At 40.6% G+C, this 20,328-nt stretch overlaps 2 protein-coding genes and 1 long non-coding RNA gene across 5 annotated transcripts; 1 reads left to right on the top strand and 2 right to left on the bottom strand.

The window, feature by feature from the left end:
- Positions 1–26: 26 nt before the first annotated feature.
- On the bottom strand, positions 27–3,977 carry LOC307145136 (dnaJ homolog subfamily B member 5). The gene is made up of 4 exons (XM_079847998.1): positions 3,671–3,977; positions 2,540–2,786; positions 1,831–2,330; positions 27–692 (listed from the first exon to the last, which is right to left on the bottom strand). The coding sequence occupies exons 1-4, from the start codon at positions 3,830–3,832 to the stop codon at positions 459–461; spliced, it is 1,143 nt and encodes a 380-aa protein (XP_079704124.1). The 5' UTR covers positions 3,833–3,977; the 3' UTR covers positions 27–458.
- A 1,048-nt stretch (positions 3,978–5,025) lies between these two features.
- LOC307174535 lies at positions 5,026–7,698 on the top strand. 2 transcript variants are annotated; one of them, XR_013824005.1, is made up of 3 exons: positions 5,026–5,311; positions 5,903–5,971; positions 6,300–7,698. It is a non-coding gene; the product is annotated as an uncharacterized lncRNA (long non-coding RNA). The 2 variants fall into 2 exon arrangements; XR_013824006.1 differs by having other exon boundaries at positions 5,302–5,971.
- thbs4b (thrombospondin 4b) lies at positions 7,372–18,984 on the bottom strand. Of its 2 annotated transcripts, none has more exons than XM_079898402.1 (22): positions 18,324–18,984; positions 16,339–16,536; positions 14,315–14,598; positions 14,095–14,200; positions 13,672–13,754; positions 13,522–13,573; positions 12,191–12,342; positions 11,443–11,580; positions 11,123–11,200; positions 10,856–11,008; positions 10,669–10,773; positions 10,457–10,564; positions 10,163–10,322; positions 9,905–10,023; positions 9,755–9,807; positions 9,450–9,643; positions 8,935–9,113; positions 8,793–8,841; positions 8,510–8,706; positions 8,241–8,413; positions 7,990–8,129; positions 7,372–7,701 (listed from the first exon to the last, which is right to left on the bottom strand). In XM_079898402.1, the coding sequence occupies exons 1-22, from the start codon at positions 18,397–18,399 to the stop codon at positions 7,643–7,645; spliced, it is 2,856 nt and encodes a 951-aa protein (XP_079754528.1). In that variant the 5' UTR covers positions 18,400–18,984; the 3' UTR covers positions 7,372–7,642. The 2 variants fall into 2 exon arrangements, with proteins under 2 accessions (XP_079754528.1, XP_079754529.1); XM_079898403.1 differs by having other exon boundaries at positions 14,095–14,197.
- Positions 18,985–20,328: the final 1,344 nt, after the last annotated feature.

Raw genomic sequence — 20,328 nt, 5'->3', positions numbered from 1 at the left:
ACCCATTAAAGACCACAACAACAAATGCCAGTCATTTCAATAATAAAACTTTATTTCGGCTTACAAAACATGCGTTCATCTTACATGCCAGGCAATACCTAATTCACATTTTCTCTGTATAATTTTTACAAATAATTCATTGGAACATGACACAGGGATCTCTCATAGAGACTAAATCACTGACAGTTCTGTACATGAGTACAAGGTCGTCATGGTTAAAGAAGTATGCTAACACTTCAGAGTAGCACCTATGCTCTTCAGTCAGAGGAGTGTAGGTGTGTGTTCAGTGTGTGTTTTCCTCAAACACCTCATCTTTTTACCAATCACACTTACGCAGGTATGACATACCTATGTGTAATATGTTTGTGCGAGCATCCCATCTCACACTTAAGTGTGTGTGTGTGCCTCACAGAGACAAACAGCTGACGTTAAGTCCATCACTGAAATTAGTGTGTTAGTTAACACTGTCCCAAGCTGTGCTTGATGATCTCCTTGCTGCTTGGAGGAATGCGATCTGGGAAAACCACTTGGAATTCCACCAGTAGGTCGCCACGCTGGGCGGGGTTTTTCGCTCTGGGAAGCCCCTCCCCTATGAGCCTTCTCAATGAGCCGGGCTTGATCACATCACTGCATGGGAGGGGCTTCATCTGTCCGTCAAGCGTAGGAACGTTAACCGTGCACCCACATAGAGCCTGGAGGAGAACAAAGAAAGAGAAGTGTTAAGCATTGTGTCACTGGACCTTCTTTGAAATAAAGGTCTATATCGATCCTCCTAGGTAGGATCTGTTATATCACACTCTGCAGAAGAGCTGTAATGCCCCTCTGGCATATGCTGTGAGGTCTAATCCACTTGTCTATATATGATGCTTTTATATAATGCGAGTATGAACGCGGGCGGAATATAGGCCAGACAGATTGAACATTACTGTTACGCAACGGCAGAGAAGAGCTGCTAATCGCTCTCATTTCTCAATGATGCTCCAGTCTGCGGGGGACGAGAGGTGTGCGTGGGAAGAGAAAGATGAAGTGGATGTGGAAAATGAGAGCGGGAGAGAGCGAACGAGGGCGAGAGGTTTGGTGTGGAAAGTAAGAATGGAAACAATGAAACATCCGGTGCTAAATCTGATATCTAGAGAGCAGGATTGCCGATTTAATGACCACTTCTGTTGATAATTTGACAATTAATTGGCCAATTTTCGGCCATTTTAAGATTATTGGCATCAAGTGATCAATGTCCGCTTGGCTGTTAGCTTACAGTGTCAATGGGCTTTTCAAGGGATGATAAACTATGATTTGCTTTTACATAAATCACCATTATGTCGGCCAATCAGGCACAGTTATCAATGATGATAACCGCAGAGTATGTCAATTAAATGGCCCTTTCAAGATTATCGGCATCAAATGATCAATGTCCGCGTGTCTAGTTAACAGAAGTGTCTAAAATGGTCAGTTCCAAGGGATAATTAATCATTTCTATTGTTTAAGTGCAATTATGTCAAATAAGTGCAAATTTCATTCAAATTTTCTGTCGTATTTATATATCCTCATCATATCAGCCACCCAGCTCTCTAAGATGCATGAGGGCGTAAAGGCAAAATCCAATCCACTGCTGAGAGGAGCGAATGACAGAATCTGTGTGAGACGATGCTGAGAGGCGAGGAGGAGGTGTGCGAGATGGGAGGGGGAGTGTGTGAGAGTGTGTGCGCTGAGGCTGCGGGGGAGTGATGCTAAATTTAGACTCAGCTCTCTGCAGAGGCTTATTGAGTACCAGCGACTGCGAGGGAACATTTCGTGCTGCCACGCACACGTACACACACATACACATCTCACCTCTCGCAGCGTGATGGTGGTGGTGTACACAACGTGCGAGCCGTCTCGTCTGAAATGGGCGTGCTTCTTCTCCTTAACGACGAAGGCCAGGTCGTTAGGGGCGTGGCCGAGCATCTGATGGCCCTCCTTGGGGAAGGTGATCCTGGTGCCCTCCTTCCATCCCTTCTTCACCTCCACATCGAACACGCGCTCTTCCGGTCTCAACGTGTGTTTGTCCGTCTGCCGGAGGCGGGTCACTTTCACACGCTTCGTCACGCCCAGCAAAATGTCCTCCAATGACACGAGGAGATCGTGAACCTCGGCCACGCCCGGTGGCTTTAGCCCGCCCTTGTTACGGCTGAGGTGGGGAAGGGGGTTCCTCATGAACGGGTTAAACAGGTCGTCATCCGAGTCGACTTCAAAGTTGAAGAACATGTGCCAGGAGTGGGCGTCGGCTTTTGAGGTGCTGTGGGAGGAGTCGCTTTTGTTTCCAGCTGGAGCCACACCCCCTTTGGTCAAACCTGGAGGAAGATGAAAAGCTTTTATTAGTGTGCATGTCATCAAATCTTATCTGTTTTTGCAAGGGGTTCATTCTCCGGTTAATAAAGTATGGATAAATAATTGATCAGTCAGTGTGATGAGTGTGTGAATCAGTTTAGCTGAGGTTGTTTGAACCCACTGAACTCATCTAAAAGTTTGACAGGCATTTGTGATTGCAATTTATTCTCACCTTGCTGATCATAGATGCTGCGTTTCTCTGGGTCGGTCAGAACATCGTGGGCTTGTGCGATCTGTTTGAATTTGTCCTCTGCGTCTGCTTCTGGGTTCTTGTCTGGGTGGTAACGCAGCGCCAGACGCTTGTACGCCCGTCTGATCTCCTCCTCATTAGAGTCACTTGACACACCGAGCACAGAGTAGTAATCCACACACTGTGGTGAGGACGGGGGGCTAGACACCTCGGGTTCTTCACGCGGCTCCTACAGGCACACACACACAGACAGATGGCAGGAGTTTAGAGTATGCTCATTTCTAGTTCTCCTTGGTTCACATACACAAGGTGATTCCAAATAAAAAGATGAAGTTCATTGGTTTAGCAGGGATACAAGCACCATAGACAATGAAGGGAGTCCCCCAAATATTCAGAGACGATGATTTTTTTTTTTTTCAATGACCAATTCTTCAGTTCTTCTTGTGAATATTGCACAAATAGGCAGAAAATAAACTTCAACTATTCAATCATTTTTATGGTTTAAAACAACTATCAAAAAATTTCATTTAATGTAATTATTATAATTTGTAATATTAATGAATACATTATTTTATGTAGAAAAAGCATTGTATTTTGACTCCAAGTACAAAATAATAATTCTAAATTCTCCACTATAAAGTGGGACACAAATGCACAGATTTTTTTAAATGTCTCTCAATTCTCTATTATTTAATGTACACTCAAAAGTTTTTGGGTGTATATTATATAGTTATATATAACAAATGATAAATCTATACATGTCTATATTCCCCACTATATAACACTGAGTGTTTATTATATAGAAGAGAAAACAGAGGTATATATAAAACACATCCTCTATATTCTCCAATATATAAATCTATACATTCATATTATATTGTAGGGAATATAGATGTGCATTAATATGCCTCTGTATTCTCCATTATGTAATACCCCCAAGTTTTGGGCTGTATATTATGTAGTGGAGAATATAGAGGTATAGACATCCATAGGTAAATGAATTACCCCTATATTCCCCACTATATAATAAACACCCAAGTCTGTGAGTGTATATATAGTGGATCATATAGATGCATGCATATTTGATTTAAATATAAATGTGCAGGATCTCACCTCTGGGGTCCATCCCTCCTCTCCGTGGATCACTTTCACTTTGCACTTGACATTCTTGTGTTTGACGCCGAACTGAGTCCAGATGAGAACCATGATGCTGATGCTGTTGCTGCCGGTGAGTGTGAGTCGAGCGTGTGACTGCTTGAGCTGTGTCTGCTGCATCTCCCGCCGGTCTCCTCGAGCTTTTATACCCGAGCTCTACTCACGGCGCCCACGCTGCGTGACCGAGCTTCCCCGAGCACGCCCATTCTCCGCGTACACGAGAGGGAATACCGCGTGCCCACCAATCCACGCTCGCCTCTGCTGCGGAATCAGATGAGCATCACGCGGATGTGGCAGCCCACCTCTCCATGTGGAGCCTCGTTTCCGGAATTCACAATGAGTCTCATCCCTCCCTCCCTCCCTCCCTCCCTCCCTCCATCCTTCCATCCTTCCATCCTAAATTGGTCTCCTGTTACAAACTGTTCTTTTGGATTGACGGGCAGCATTTTGGGTTGAAAGTAGTGGATGGCAATGGATTTTTTTTTTTTTTTTTGCATAGAATGGTAGTGAATAGTATTAATATAAAAGGTGGGAATGATAGCAAATGAACACGAAAAAAAATATGCATATTATATATTTTTATATAAATAAATGCAAAGTCGAGTTTATAAATAAGCACCTCCACCTGAGACGTGCAACTTTTGACTAAATTTTGTATTTTATTTTTTACCTTAACCTTTTATTTGCACTTGCTCACCTGTTTTTATAATTGCCATTGTGTTAGAAGAGAGCGTTCAACAGAAAATGTCACTGTCTGACAGTTTATAGTGCTAAATTAGCATTTTCGAAATAAGGCTATATATAGGATATTTAATGGATTACTAATGAAGTTAGAAAATGTCGATGTGGTTACTGCCCTGTGTTTGATAGGCTATATAGCCTATTGTCCTCTGAAGATCTGTGCTTGAATGTTAGCTTTATTATAAATGTCAAATCGTGTTTGATGCTTTGAGCAAGCAATAAAGTCTTATTAGCTATAATTTTTCATAAACACTCTCTCTCACACACACACTTCAGTGTCCCTTTGTGTCAAAGTGCAATTAAAACGGATGGAAAAATACAGCCAGAACGTCTTCACCCACACATGCAATTACAGGCAATTAACGTGTGATTGTCAAGGCTGGTGCATGGCTTGTGTACCAATAGTTCTTTGTGCTCGTCACGGGGACAGTTCAATGTTCCCATCTCTGCGCAGGAATAAAACTGTTCCTGCGCATTCACGATCGAGAGCGCGTTCACAAACTGTATTCGGCGTTGAGGAGCCTTGGGGAATGTCGCATTACGCAACGTACGAGCAGGTGAATTGGCTAGCATTCCTCGGTACATAAATGGCCATATTTCCTCAGACGTTACGCGTTCAGCCAATCACAGACGAAAGATGCTTCAGGATTCCCGCTGGTACCGGAATACTGGACAAATTTGGTGTAGATGTCCCTGTTAGAAACGTCAGAGAATCTCTAAGCCAGATTTCGTCCATTTTGGAAAAATAGAGAGCGGTTGCGCAGGAAAACCGAGCTGATGGTGTGAATGACACCTCGAAATCTGTCATTATAGACCGACCGGACATTCCCGTTATGTCTCGACTCTCGAAAGATGAATGTGAGTCCAGGCGTGTGAGATCGCCGTGAAAATGTTTCTGAGGAAACTGGGAACATTGTGCTAGTGCGGTGTCGAGGACAACCAGAGAACATTGCGCTTCTGCTATGTAGCCTAAAGCTCTGCAGGGGATCAAGAAGTCGTGATCTCGTGCTTTTAATAATAACTCTCGCTCGTGACCAACGGAATCCCAACTGTGCCGCGTAATCTTCGCGCCCTCATATTGGCGAAGTCTGTTTTTCGCGCGCTCTGGACGAATGGCCGTTATTAACGTCGACTTAATGACTCCTATATTATTTCCCGGCTAAATTAGAACCCATCTATCCAATAAGATCCGAGCGATTGAGGGATGTAGAGTTAGTTAATTGTTGTTTCGTCGATTTTAACTGATTAAGCGTTCTTCAATGACCCTTATAATAAAACAGATTAGCTTAAAACCTAACAAGTACTAGATTTTGACATTTTGTGAAGAAAATTTGCTTGTTTTTAGCCTGTTGCTAAGTGGTTTCCATCACAAATCAAAACAACCCATCCCAAAATTATTCATTAAGGTCTTGTCTAGCTGGGATATTTATCAATTTTATCGTCCTCTAGGTGTAAATCATACATCTGATCACTTGGAATAGTAATAGCACCTCTCCTCAATAAGATACCAAAATTAAGGTAGGCTATTCATGTTTGTTAATGAGTTACATGTTTATAAAAAACACTAACCCTAAGTATGAACACTTGTAAAACTAATTAAAAATACAAGATCCAATGTACCATGTTTTTTGGACACTACCATGGAAATACCATGCTATTCTTCAAAGTACCTTAGAGTGACAGGAAAATACAATGGTAGGCTATATATAATGATACCATCGCCATACCATAATAATAGTACAGTACCTTTTTACTAGTGGAATAGTAAAAAGCCTGTACGATTTTAGAAAGTATTTACCACCCTACACTTTCTGTCTAACCTTTTCCTCGTTTTTTCATATTGTAGGAGAAGCTATGTGTTGCAGGGGAGTGATATTCACAGGTTCGGTTCTTCCTACACCATCTTCTCCTTCTGTGCTCACTTTTTCTCTCTCAGGAAAGGTTACGGAGGTGATTCATAATGAGTAAAGTGGCATTTGACAGCACCTCTCACTTCAGATCTCTCAAGTCAGATTCATTTGGTTGTGTAATTATTTTCATAATCAACTGCTTTGTTAATGAATTTAACCAAGATTGGTTGACAGACTGTGTGACAGACAGAGTGATTGTCTGAAAAATATTAATATTCAGAATGCGTAACAGACATGCAAGGCAAGGCGGAGAAGAGAGAACACAGTAATGAGAACTGACTGTTCTAATAGCAATAGTCAGTGAATGTAAAGGCCATACTGCCATCTGCTGACCATGTTGTTTAAATGTTCTGTACAGTCTAAGCTTTTTTTCCTCCTTCAAACTCTCTAATAAAACAGCTTCCACATAAGGAGGAATGTGAACGGAGGCAAGAACTGCTGAGGTTAGCATGAGCTAAGAGCAAAAACAGCAGGAGAGACTCTTTACTCTCGCATTTAACTCACTCTGGCAGTAATGCTGCAGAGCAAACAGCCTCTAATGTGAACGAACTAACTTAAATTCTCATTAAACATAAGCTCTTGTCCTAACCCTAGTGAGCTGCCGGCCAAAACAGCATTTTAAAGCATAATCGGCATGTTCCTGATGTTCCAAACACAATTAAGATACCTTTTAGCTACAGTCAAGTATCCCGATTCCAAATCAGAAGGTTTCATTTAGGATGTTACCTTTGAATACAGATGGCTAGCTCTCTAACAACAGAGATGTTGTCTCTGGGCCACAGAACATACAAATCTTAGTCAGATGGAAGTACAGTAGTCATACATAGGACAGATTGACATAAAATGTTGTCGCATATTTTGAATAGATTCTTTTATTGGTACCAGACATGAATGTGACACTCCAAGTTTAGGTTTACTTATCTTTTATCGTAATATGTGTCATCCTTTCTTGTAAATGTTCAATGAATGTGATGCAAATCTACTTGTATTCTAGGCAGGTAGCTGAGATTTATAAATTGTAACTGACTAATAACAGGAAATAATAATGTCCATCTCATCTAAATGTCATATGATCTAGCTAATTTGCTAAAGATTTTTGACCTAATAAACAGTAAAAAAATTAGTTGATTTTAAAAAAAAAATGGCATACACATTGTGTATACACGTATCTCAATTCTACACACACACATTGTGTACAAATGTGTTTCACACTTTCAGAGACACACATAGGACTGTGTGTAATGGTGTGTTAGTATAAACATAGCATTACGGGAATTATTTACAGGGGGTCCATGCCATGTTGTGTACTGAACTCCTGGAAGTCCTCTGGAATGGTGTCTGCAAAAGAGATGATGGTAAAATACTATATGATAATTGCATAGGTTCTGTAATAAGTTTTGAGCATATGGTGTGAGTTTATATTTGCTTGTATGTACACTACCATTCAAAAGTTTCGGTAACGTTAATTGAAATGTTATAATTATATATAAACACATTTAATGAGTTTAATGCATGCTTGCTGAGTTAAAGTATTCATTTCTTTGTTTTAATTACTTTATTTGAACAGTTATGGATATGTTTATGCTTGTTCCAACTTCAGTGTATAACATATGTTTGTGTTCTCACCATTGCAGCGGTACTTCAAGTTTGACCAGATGATGTTCTCCTGAGAGAAGCAGAACACTCCCAGTCTTCCTCCTCTCATAGTGGTATCAATTGTCACCCCAGAATCTGCCACCAGCTCTGTACCCTCATAGAAACGAACCCTAAAAACACACATACAAGTCTGTACTGAATCATCTTGTTTTTTAACACTTTTCTTTCTCATTTGCTAGCTTAGCTTCAATTTTGAGTCACCTGAATTTTGATTAGCTCACCTGATGTATCCGACTTGTGGGCGGTGTTGCAGGTACCAGCGGTATGACACCTTATCCTTCCAGCCAACGTTCCTTGGATCCTTCCACAGGAGACGCACCTGATCATTAGTGTCGCCTGTATGCCAGAGAGAGTTCCTCAAATGCTCACCTGGACCAGACTTGGACTTCACTGCCTGAGAGCGAGAGATAAAGATTAGTTATTTTAATTCCATGAAAGACTTTCTCACACATTTAGAGATCATATATGTATTGAAATTGAGCTGATCAACCTTCAGCTGAATGCCAGGTTCAGCTACGGCTCTGAACGGCGTGGCCTGCCAGTACGTCTGCTCCGTTTGCTTCCACATCACCACATAGAAACTGGAAGAGTCCTGGTATCCAAAGATGAAGCCGGCATAGTCGTCATCAGTCACCGTATTCACGTGGAACGTTCCCTCGAAGTCAACACCACTGAATGCAGTGTAACCTGGTCGGCGGAGAGGGAAATGGTGTCATTCGTGTAAATAATCAAATATATCATTAATCATGTTGGACAAACATGCATCCACTCACCAACAGCGAGGCCTGGATCACTGTTCATGGTCTGGACAATCTCCATTCCCTTTGCAGCAAGGGAAAGAACTTGTCAGAATTGTATGTCTCAAACACAGTTTTCTGTACAGACATAAAAAATTCTATGTATCTTTTGCTGTACCTGGTTAAGAACCACCCAGTTGGGGTCAATCTGAGCATCACCCTCTGGGTCCAGTACAACTGTCTGATAGGCTCTGAAGTCTGTCAGCGTGATCTCTGCATTTTCTGGACAGTTATCGATCCGGTCGATTACCTTGTCCTGGTCAAAGTCTGATTCGCATATGTCGCCTACTCCATCATCTGTGTAGAAATGAACAGGTGAGTGAGGGATGATTGTAATACGATTTCTGTATGTTCACTGCATTACAATACTTATAGTAATATAAGTATTGCAATACAATAGTACAATACTTTCTGTGAATAATGGGATCATTTTCTGTCTGTTGCTTACACAAAGGTATCGTATGGATTTAGAAGACTAATATAGTGCAAAGTCGTACGTCAACTACTTTTATAAATCTTGACAGCCACTGTTCATTTTCTATTTTTGTACTATGTACATTCTGGGTGAGTCGGTGATCACAGAATAATGTACAGTGCATGCTGTGTCTATGTAAGGATTAGTGGTGTACTCACTGTTGTCATCTATCTGGTCAGGGTTGGGCACTAACCGACAGTTATCTGGTCCAGGAGGCAGTAAGTCGGGAATACCGTCATTATCATCATCATCATCACATTCATCTCCAAGTCCGTCTTTATCCGTGTCTAGTTGGGAGCTATTAATTACCAGTGGGCAGTTGTCTTTGCTATCTTGGTGACCATCACCATCACTGAAGATACAAAAAATGATAATTCATAATTTTGGTGTAACAATGAAGAAACGGATATGCAAAGGAAACCATGTTGCATCTCTGTTGCATGAATGATGGACTTTTTCATACCTATCTTGATTTGTGTCGCAAGAGTCTCCAACAAGATCATTATCAATGTCAGACTGGGGAAAAGAGGATTGAATGTAAGTATTAATAAATAAAAATAAAAAGAACAGACCAGTATTATGAGGAATATTTGACTGTCTGCGTATAATGTACCTGATTTGGATTTGGGATGTCAGGACAGCTATCGCACGCATCTCCCACACCGTCCCCGTCACGATCCAGCTGATCACGATTTTTCACTCGCTGGCAGTTATCCAGGAAGTTTTTGATCCCTGATGATCAATAAAATCAGACACCACAAATGGGAATGACTCAGTACCAAAAAAAAAACAAGGACCAGTCTTTTATTGGAACCAAATCATCAAGACTTTTAGATGTACTTCACTGTGTGTGTATGTGGGTATCTCTTACCATCTCCATCCATGTCGTCATCGCATGCATCTCCGAGGCCATCAGAATCGGTGTCTCTCTGGTCTGGGTTATCCACTCGGATACAGTTGTCACATGCATCACCATGACTGTCCTTATCACTGTTCAGCTGATTTATATTTGGCTTCAACCAGCAGTTATCCTAAAATCCATACATATACACAGGAACAAAGTATACTTAATAACCAGAGATAGAAACGCTAGAGGTAAGAGAATTAACATATAACATATAAACAACCACGGCATGAATGTGTGTGTTTGTGTTTGTGTGTTTACCTGCTCATTCGGTATTCCATCTCCATCTGCATCTGGGTCGCATGCATCGCCTTTCCCATCACCATCTGCGTCCTCTTGTCCCGAGTTTGGAACAGTAACACAGTTATCCTGGTGTTGAGGACATAATATGAATCATCTCTCCCAGAGACAGGCAAGTGATGTCACCAGAGCCCTAAGCAAGTCAATATCGATTGCACTGTTGCCATAATTACCTTTCTGCAGGTTGGGTCGCGGCAGCGCAGTTTCTCATCAGGGTACCCGTCGATGTCAGTGTCTTTACCGCAGAGATAACCATTTCCAGCCCATCCAATGCCACACTATAGTAAACACACACACTCTTAGCATTTGCCCTTGATCATAATGCCTTTTTCATATGTGTAAATGTGTGTTTCAAAGTACCTGGCATGTAATGGTGCCATCTCTCTCCTCTATGCACTGTGCATTAGGGTCGCACGGGTTCTGTAGGCGGTTTGCACAGCTTTTCTCTGGCTTGCAACCTCTGATCTGGTCACCTGTAAATCCGGTCTTACATCGGCCACAATGATATGATCCCTACACATAACACATATAACACTTTAAGGTGCTATTCTTTTGCTTTGCATGTCTTTGTGACATATGATGGCACTTTGCATCATAGAAATGCATTATGAACATGTCGGTTCTCACCACAGAGTTCACACAGATGGAGTTGGCGGTGCATCCTCCATTATCTGGTCCTTTACACTCATCGATATCATCACACACCTAAAGAAAATGTAGGAATTAGGAGATGCACACATACCCAATCATACACTGAACACCCTTTTGCTTGTCACTCAGGCTGTGCATCAAAATATCAGTGGAAAATGGTCCTTTTTTTAAAAATGTCAGAACTTTGCGTTACAACATATGATGTGCACACTGTGGCGCTGGGGGATTGCTTTATCTTTACACTTCTTTAATGCATTAGGGAACATTGTATTATCCCCAATACATCAGTGACATACCTGCTTGTGCGTTTGTGCATAGGTCACACCAACACCCTCCAGTGGTTTGCCAGTGAATCCAAGAGGACATGCCTCACAGCGGAACCCTGGAGCCATGTTCACACACCTCACACCAGGGAAGCAGGGGTTGAATTGGCACTGCAAAAGACATAAAAATGCATGGCAATGTCATGCAATCAAACAAGATTAGTGCTTCGACATATGAGGCAGCTGCGCTTAGGGTGACCTGAGTTTGAATTCTGGCTCATGGTCCTTTCCCCTCCCATTGTTAACCTGTCTAACTTTATACTGTCCTATTAAAATGAAGGTGAAAAAGTCCATAAATGTAACTTTAAACAAAAGTCTTAATTTAAGTTTCATTAATGTTTTCATTTGATTAAATAGACCATTCTTAGACTCTCTTTAGACTTTAAAGAAAGTCTGAATAAATTATTTTTCTTACCTCAATGTGCCTGGACAGGTCAACTTAAACAACTATAAGGGGTGTAACTTAAAACTAAAAGTGAGTGGCCATGTATTCATTAATTTCTGTTTCAAACTTTTGAGTTCTGAAAGTTGCAGTATGCTTTTTAGTACATCAAAAACTTTTTATTTCAGTAGATCAACATATAAATCCCACACTACTCAAACTTGCATCGCTACGTAATTTTATTTATTTTGGTCAATCGACTTTCCTCAGGCTATTTTAGAAGATCATGAAAAATGTAATTTGTCATGATATGACCCCTTAAATAAAATAGGCATATACCTCATCAACGTCGTCACAGCTGTATCCATCTCCAGTGTATCCATCAGGGCATGGACCGCACTCCACCCCTTCGTCTGTTTCTATGCACATATCATCACGGAAACACACTCCAGGAGTGCACTTTGATTTCACCACTTCCGTTCCGCCAAGACCTAAAATTAATCAATAATATTTAGCATATGTGACCCTGGATCACAAAACCAGTCATAAGTCGCACGGGTTTATTTGTGGCAATAGCCAACAATACATTGTATGGGTCAAAATTATACATTTTTCTTTTATGCCAAAAATCATTAAAGATAGTAAGTAAAGATCATGTTCCATGAAGATATTTTGTAAATGTCCTACTGTAAATATATAAAACATTTATTTTTGTGAGTGAATGCAGCAAAATCTCGAACATAAATGTAGAACTTTAAAGGCGATTTTCTCAATTTTTGATTTTTTTGCACCCTCAGATTCCAGATTTTCAAATAGTTGTATCTCGGACAAATACAGTGCTGTGCATAAGTTTAGACACCCATGCTAAAGTTGACTAAAAAGAGGAATAAAAAATCATCTTTTGGAAATTGAACTTAATGCCTTAATTAAAAAAATTAGGAAAGATCCAACCTTTAAGGACACCAATTTTCTTTGTGAATGAATAATGTATCGTAAATAAATAAATGTTCTTCCTTAAAATACAGGGTGCATAAGTTTGGACACCCCTATGGAAAATTCCCATAGAGGCAGGCAGATTTTTATTTTTAAAGGCCAGTTACTTCATGGATCCAGGATACTATGCATCCTGATAAAGTTCCCTTGACCTTTGGAATTAAAATAGCCCCACATCAGCACATAGCCTTCACCATAGCTAGAGATTGGCATGGAGTACTTTCCATAAGATCATCTCTCAATGCAAATCAAACCAGCTATTTGGCTAACTGAAATAAAACCATGCCAATCTCTGGATTTTTCCTAATTTTTTTAATTAAGGCATTAAGTTCAATTTCCAAAAGATGATTTTTTATTCCTCTTTTTAGTCAACTTTAGCATGGGTGTCTAAACTTATGCATAACACTGTATTGTCCTATCCTAACAAACCATACATCAATTGGAAGCTTATTTATTCAACTTTCAAATAATATATAAATATCAATTGAAAAAAATGGACCCATAATGACTGGTTGGTTTTGTGGTCCAGGGTCACATATATAGTGTGGTTTGAAGCATTCATATGCCTGTAACAGAACACTCCCATGATTGAAATATATATTGTTTGGGTCTCTTATCTGAATATCTGCACCAACAAACTCGTGCATATCATGTTCGTGCTCAACGTAATGTCTTACCACAGGCCTGGCACTCAGAGATGGTGTTTCTGAGGAAAGATGTTTCCTTCACCTGTAAACATGCGAAATCTGGGTCATAAGTAAGGGATGGTGGAAATTAAGAACATTAAACAAAGGGGTACAACAGGAAAATGGGCAGAAAGGTTTTACCTGCTGAATGAGTACATCTTTCAGCTCATTAATGACCTTTGTGAGCTCCAGCATCTGATTTGTAAGCTGTTTCGTGTTAAGCCCTTTATAAACAAAACAAAAAAAAACGCTTTTTAAATTTTAGCAGACATATATTTCACTCTATTTATTTATTTATCTTATCTTTTGTAATCTGTTCCCGAAAGGTGCACTCAGATTTATGCTGATTTTATGTCTTGGATGGGAAAAGTTTGCTAATGCCATTGGAAAATGCTTTATTTGTAACAAACTTCTAGCCATAGCAACCAACCGGAACCCCCCAGCAACTGTTTAGCAACACCCTGGCAACCACCAATAACACCCTAAAATTGTGGTGGCAGATTTTTGCACATGAGTTTCGGACCACTCGTGTTTTCTTCAGAAATGTAAAAATCGAGTTGTTACCTAAAGTCTGTACAGAGTCGCTCTGATGAGTGTGGCAGTCCTGCAGCGATGCAACATTTTCCATTGAATCACCGTATGCCAGTTTGAGCTCCTCCAACTGCTCCTGCCAATCAGATCAGGAGCACAATGGGGAGTTTATGTTAGTGTATTAGTGCATGCATCAAAACCCTTCAAATATATCTCAGCATTTGAGTGTGTAACTGTTTAATATGTTGCATACTTGTGCTTTCCCCTGCATAGTTTTTAACTCCACTCCTTGGTGATTGTTTAGGCCATTAAACACAGCTGGTAAATCTCTCAGCGTCTCCACCAGCCTGCAGTCCAGGTGCAGCTCCACCCCGGGCACCGGTAACACCCCCTGGCCATGCGGGAAGCCCCCTGGGTGGCCCACCTCCAGTCCCTTCAGATGGAAGAGCAGCCGATGCTTCTCGCCATCAGCCAGTTTCAGGTTGTTAAAGGTGACAGTACTCATCCTACCATCTCTGCGCAGGTATCGTAAAGTAGCTACAGAGAGAGAAAGTGTTTATCCATTTGCACATTTCTGTAATTTCCGCTTGTTTTTAGAGCTTACAACTTTATTTTTTCAAGTTAAAGGCAGGGTAGGTGATTTGTTCCAAAAGCATCTTTTAAGTCTCTTCACATCCTGATAGCATTCACTAAGTTAAGTGGTCTAAATGAAGAGTGAGCCTCTAAGTGCCATCTGAAATTTTCCTCTAGAATGATAATTTTTATAAAGCTTGTATATTTAAATTCAATAATTTCACTTAAATGGCAATGCAAATTACCTATTAATTGTCATTTAAGTGAAATTGCTTAAATATACAAGCTTTATAAAAATTATCATTCTAGAAGAAAATTTCAGATGGCATTTTGCATCTGAACTCTTCATATGTCTGTAGGAGGCGTAGGACCATAAAATGTTCGTCCAATCATTGCATACGGTCCGAATGCAAATATACGATGTCCTACATACCTGTCTACGCACGTCATCAGCGCGTTTCATGCTGTGCAGAGTTAGACAGACGTCAGTCACCGAGCAGCTCAACCGAAACAGCAGACGCCTTTTACAGTTCCTCATAAACCAAAACAACGAGCTTATGCTGCGTTCACACCATAACTACTGTAATTTGGAAGAGGTGGAAAACTGTGACATTCGTGACTTGAATTTATGCATTTTAATGGCAACACTAGCCGCGTTTCCATTACCCTTCAAATTGCGCAAATTGAAATTGCGAATTGAAAATACGCCCAATGGAAACACGTCAATTTCGCGAAATCTCCCATTTATCACAAAAAAGTTTTTACGCTCGCATGAGGTGGTTTTTCAGGCAATTCGAAAAAGAAATATTTCGCAAAACTGCAATGGAAACAGTTTTTGCACATTTACAGGTCAGCTGACGTAGATGACGCGGTGTGTTTGGACAGAATACGAGACAGAGCTCTTTATTAAATTCATAAAAGACGGAAGAATTACAGGAATACTGGATTCTAAACCTCAAAGAAATGCCACAATCAAGACCTCGAAGCAGAAATGAGAGAGAAACACCCAGAAACACCTCATATGTGCCGCTCACAAGAATAATAAGGGTCGTTCCTTACCATTAATGCTTGGAAAACACACATACATCTCCTTCGATTAATAATAATGGCCAGTGCAGTGGCTGGGATATAGTACATAAACTTACCAACATCCTTTGCCATGGTTTTTGGAATGATTTTACTTATCACGAGAGGAAACTCTGAAGTTTTAGTCGCATAACATCGGTTAATGGAAACGCCGTCATCATTTCGCAATAGTTTTTTGTCGACATTTATAAAAAAAATTAAAAGTTTTGCGCAAATCTGTAATGGAAACGCGCCTACTATCAACACTGAAATGAATCTGCAGCAGTCAGGTGGCACAGTCAGTGCTCTTTAAGTTGTTTTTTGTTCATTATTGTATTGTTATGAGCTTTGAGACATGAGGTAGTTTAATGCCATTTCTCATGAAGCTTTTGTTTGCTCCCCTCTTGTGTGTGTTTGTGGTTTTTTTGGAGGAGGCTTATCTTTGGAAAGACGCTCTGGAGGGTAGGATCTTATGCTTTCAAAGCTAGCTTGCTATTGCTGGCCTCTCTGAAAATTGCCTACTCTACCTTTAAAGTCAGCTGCAAATTTTCATAGTGAATGCAAATGAAGCCCACACAGGTTTTTTTCCCCCTGAAATCATAAGCTTGAACAGGTATGGTACTGCCAAAGTTCACGTACCTTTGTTGAGTTTTCCGAGCACAGAGAACTCAAAGTACTTGCTGTTGTCTTGTGGATTGTACAGGCTGAATATGGTGTTTCCGGTTCTAGGCTGGAGACGAAACGTTGTGAGAATAAAGAGCTCTGTTACTCCCTGCTCCGCCAAACCTCCGTGCAGGAGATCCGGTAGACAGTCCGGTGACGTTAAGAGGTTATACACTGCGGGGAAAATGTTATTTAAATGTTACATAAGTGTTAATGAAATACAAAGCTCACAAACATGTAATTGTTCCTCAGGCTAATGCATGCTGGGAGTGATGCCCAGGCCTTTTTAGGTTGATGTCATTTCTGTTAGACGGTAAATACTGTTGCTGTTTAGTTAGTCGGTTGCATGTTGCTAAATAAATGTTTAAGGATTTATAGTTCTTTGAAGTTTGTAAATGGCAAGAATTAGTTGTTTTTTATACATAACACAACTCAGCTGTAACAAGTCTAATGGCATTTAAATGCATTCAAGTTTTTAATGTTTTGGCATTGTGAATGGGAAAATGGTGTGTGTCTGAATGCTGAAACCCAGACCATATCTAACATGCTTGCTGAGTGACACAATTTGGTGAGAACATTTGAAAAAGATAATTTCACTTGATAGAAATGTGTTCGGTCGGGTTCCAGAATAAGCAGAAAAGGCTTGAATTTCAGATTAAAATCTTGAGTTTATAAACAGAAAGTCCTGTAACTGAAGCAACTGGTCTTAGTTTGTATAATTGAGATTGACAGGGATCAAATTGGACCTTATCCATTGAAAATTTTCAGTGGAAAACTTCATGGAAACCAGGTGAACGAACAGCCGTTGTGGTGTCACTGCCGGATGTCAAATACAGATGTTGGTTGTTATGGCGATGGAAACGTGCCATTGGCTAAACAGGCAAATGTAATGTTGTATGAAAAAATGTTAATGACTCAAGAATGACGTCTTTTCCAATGTTTTAACCGAAAAAGATTGTCTGACTCTCATTTTCATGCCTTAGCAATCATCACTAATCATCAACTAAGTATATTCCCACAAAAACCAAGGCAATTGTTGTTTATCTTCACTCTCTTGTGAGGAATACATTTTCCTAATTTCAAAGAGCGGTTTGTTGCTCAAAAGCATCATTTCTGTTCATAAATAGTGTGTGCTGAAATATTTACATGTTGGCCGTGATTGTCAACATGTGTGATTTGGCTTTATGTATTATTTGTCATTTTAATGTTCAAACATTCTCCAACTCATATGTCTCGATGTAAATATTACATTGACATTTAAAAGGGTAATGTTTATATCCTCATTAGGTGGAAGTACTCAGTGTGTGTGTGTGTGTGTGTGTGTGTGTGTGTGTGTGTGTGTGTGTGTGTGTGTGTGTTTTCTTTAAGTATTATGTGTCCGCCTTTCAGATTCAATAAAATAATGCAATCTCATCCTTGCTGCAAAAGACATTATGACTTCTATAGCCCAGAATGAACTACCGTTCTCTTTCTCTTTTCTCTCTCTCTCTCTCTCTCTCTCTCTCTCTCTCTCTCTCTCTCTCTCTCTCTCTCTCTCTCTCTCTCTCTCTCTCTCTCACACACACACACACACACACACACACACACACACACACACACACACACACTTACTTCAACTCTCTCATACACAGGCAATGACCAAAAAACTAAATTGGAGCCTGATGCTTTGTGATAAACACATCCACATTGAAAGAGGATCAAAGTAAATAGAAAAATAAAATTACAAATGTGAGGAAAATGAAGAAACCAGCCTTTAGGGAAGAAATCGGACCCTTTTAGAGTGAGATTTAAGGCTCAGCATGAGATTTTACAAAATAGTCAAAGAAAAAGAAAAAGAGCAAGAGAAAAATGTTATTCTAAAAGAACTTAAATAGTCATATTATTAGTTAAACCAGGCAACTTAACTAATGATGAATTAAAGAAACATTTGAACCTATTAAGGAAACTTTATGTGTACTCACCGGTTGATTCTGCGCTTGCTGAGCTGAGAGTCAACATCAGAGAAACAGCCGTGAGGAGATGAATTGTGCCGGCCATCCTTTACCACAACCTTCTGCCACCCCACAGAAGGAGTGTGTGTGTGAGAGAGAAGTCTTATGAGCTGATCGTTGAGTCCTTCGTGTCTTTTGGCTACGAGTGTGTGTTTTATAGAGAAAGTCTGTGTGTGATTGAGTAGGACACAGGAGTGAGGGACAGAAGAAAAGAGCTAGGTCGGTCTGCATTCGGGTTTTAATGATGTGTGTGTGTGTGTGTGTGTGTGTTGAAACAGGCTGTCTATCAACTCACAGCAGCTGTGGTGGGCGGAGTCATGAGTCTAACAGACGCCCACATGCTGAGTGGGCGGAGCAACGAGTGGTGTCGTATAATTGGTGGGCCTGGCTCGCGTCTGACGTCTTATTGGTACCTTTTATGAGGTTCCATTTGTTCCACATCCTTCTCTCCGTCCTCCTTTTCCCTCCGTCCGTTCTAACTTTCTCAGGTTTTCACATATTTTCCTGTCATTTTGACTGGCAGGTGCCGTAAAATACGTCTGCCGGGGTGGATCCCTGGGGAATTGTTTATAGATAACTGGATGGAGAGTTGCTAATGTTCCGTGAAAGTCTGATTCTTGCGCAATGGATTCTGTAATAAAAAAATAAATTAAAAAGTCAGATAAATATGTGAAGCACATACACTGGTAACAGCCGTTTAATGATACAGGAGTAATGATCTCATCTCTCATCTCAATGGTAGTTTAACAACATTCACAGTAGCACTTTACAAAAGGCAAAGGAACATCTAAGACATCTAAGAGTTGTACATATGTTGTTGTGTGTATTCTTTATTAGGCATATACTAAGTCATGCATCAAAATGGCCACATACACACTGCAGCTAAAGTGTGTATGAACTCCTAAATAAAAAATACCTAACATGCAACCTTTCCAGCAACCTCCCACAATATTCCAGCAAACACCTAGCAATATCCCACAACACCCCAGGAAATCACCGAGCAACCACTTAGCAATTACCCAAAACACCCCAGCAATGCCATAGAAACCAACCAAGCAACTACCCACAACAACAAACTTCCTAGCAACCTTCCACAGTGACCTAGCAACACCCTAGCAACCACCCAAACCCCCACCACCACCCAGCAAAGACCTAGCAACACCATAGAAACCACCGACAACATCCTAGCAGCATTGCTTTTTTTTTCCAGGCAAGCACATTTTCAGTAAAAAATATGAAAAAAGCTTGTAAACGAAAAAAATGCTTCCTTCACATATATGGATAGACAATGACGACAGAGAGAATAAATCTACATACTATCACTTGTCTCGTGGCGGAGCTCCATTACGTTACTCATGGCGGTCGGTATCATTAATGACAGACTTGTCTGATACTGATATAGCGCTCACATGCTCATATTCAGACCGCCGATTGGCCGATCACACTGACCACTGACCAATCACATGATGTTGTGGTGAGTGACATAATCCCACATCCTAATCAGAGGGGCGAACGCTGCCCTATGTGTGTGTGTGTGTGTGTGTGTGTGTTAGGAGCTGAAATTACAGTCTTTTGCCGAAGCTGCTCTGTCATTAAAGCTTTCTGAGGCATTATGGGTATGTTAAGACCCAGGTGGGCAAAGTTCTGGAATGTTCCGCCTCCCGTTGGCGTGAGTGTGTGTGTGTGTGTGTGTGTGTGTTACAACAGGATCTGGCCTTAAGTCTTTCTCTGAATGTCTGGTTATGTTGGATCCGTCAGTAGAGCAGCAGGAAACAGACAGACACACTTACACTGTGTCCTTTTGTTCTCACTGTAGGTTGAGATGGCCTGACAGAGGCTGTTAGTTTGTGGTAAGACGACCCCGCTAATGATCTTACCATGTGTGTGAGCTCGAGGGTTCGGTTGCACACGTATCCGCGTCCATGTTTGTGTAAGAATAGCCGCAATCATGTGTTTTCGAGAAATCTCTTTAAAC

The sequence above is a fragment of the Squalius cephalus genome (assembly GCF_949319135.1).
Source record: "Squalius cephalus genome assembly, chromosome: 17".
NCBI classification, from domain to species: domain Eukaryota; kingdom Metazoa; phylum Chordata; class Actinopteri; order Cypriniformes; family Leuciscidae; genus Squalius; species Squalius cephalus.
The sequence above is the reverse complement of the archived record's forward strand: the minus strand, read 5'-3'. Positions and strand labels throughout refer to the sequence as shown.

Coding starts and splice junctions, on each gene's coding strand:
- LOC307145136 (XM_079847998.1), bottom strand. CDS start 3,832: ATGCAGCAGACACAGCTCAAGCAGTCACACGCTCGACTCACACTCACC. Junction 2,787..3,670: donor AGGAGGGATGGACCCCAGAG/GTGAGATCCTGC, acceptor GTGTGCCTGTAG/GAGCCGCGTGAAGAACCCGA. Junction 2,331..2,539: donor CAGCATCTATGATCAGCAAG/GTGAGAATAAAT, acceptor ATCTTCCTCCAG/GTTTGACCAAAGGGGGTGTG.
- thbs4b (XM_079898402.1), bottom strand. CDS start 18,399: ATGGCCGGCACAATTCATCTCCTCACGGCTGTTTCTCTGATGTTGACT. Junction 14,201..14,314: donor CTATGCAGGGGAAAGCACAA/GTATGCAACATA, acceptor TGATCTGATTGG/CAGGAGCAGTTGGAGGAGCT. Junction 11,581..12,190: donor GCTGTGACGACGTTGATGAG/GTATATGCCTAT, acceptor TGTCTTTTGCAG/TGCCAATTCAACCCCTGCTT.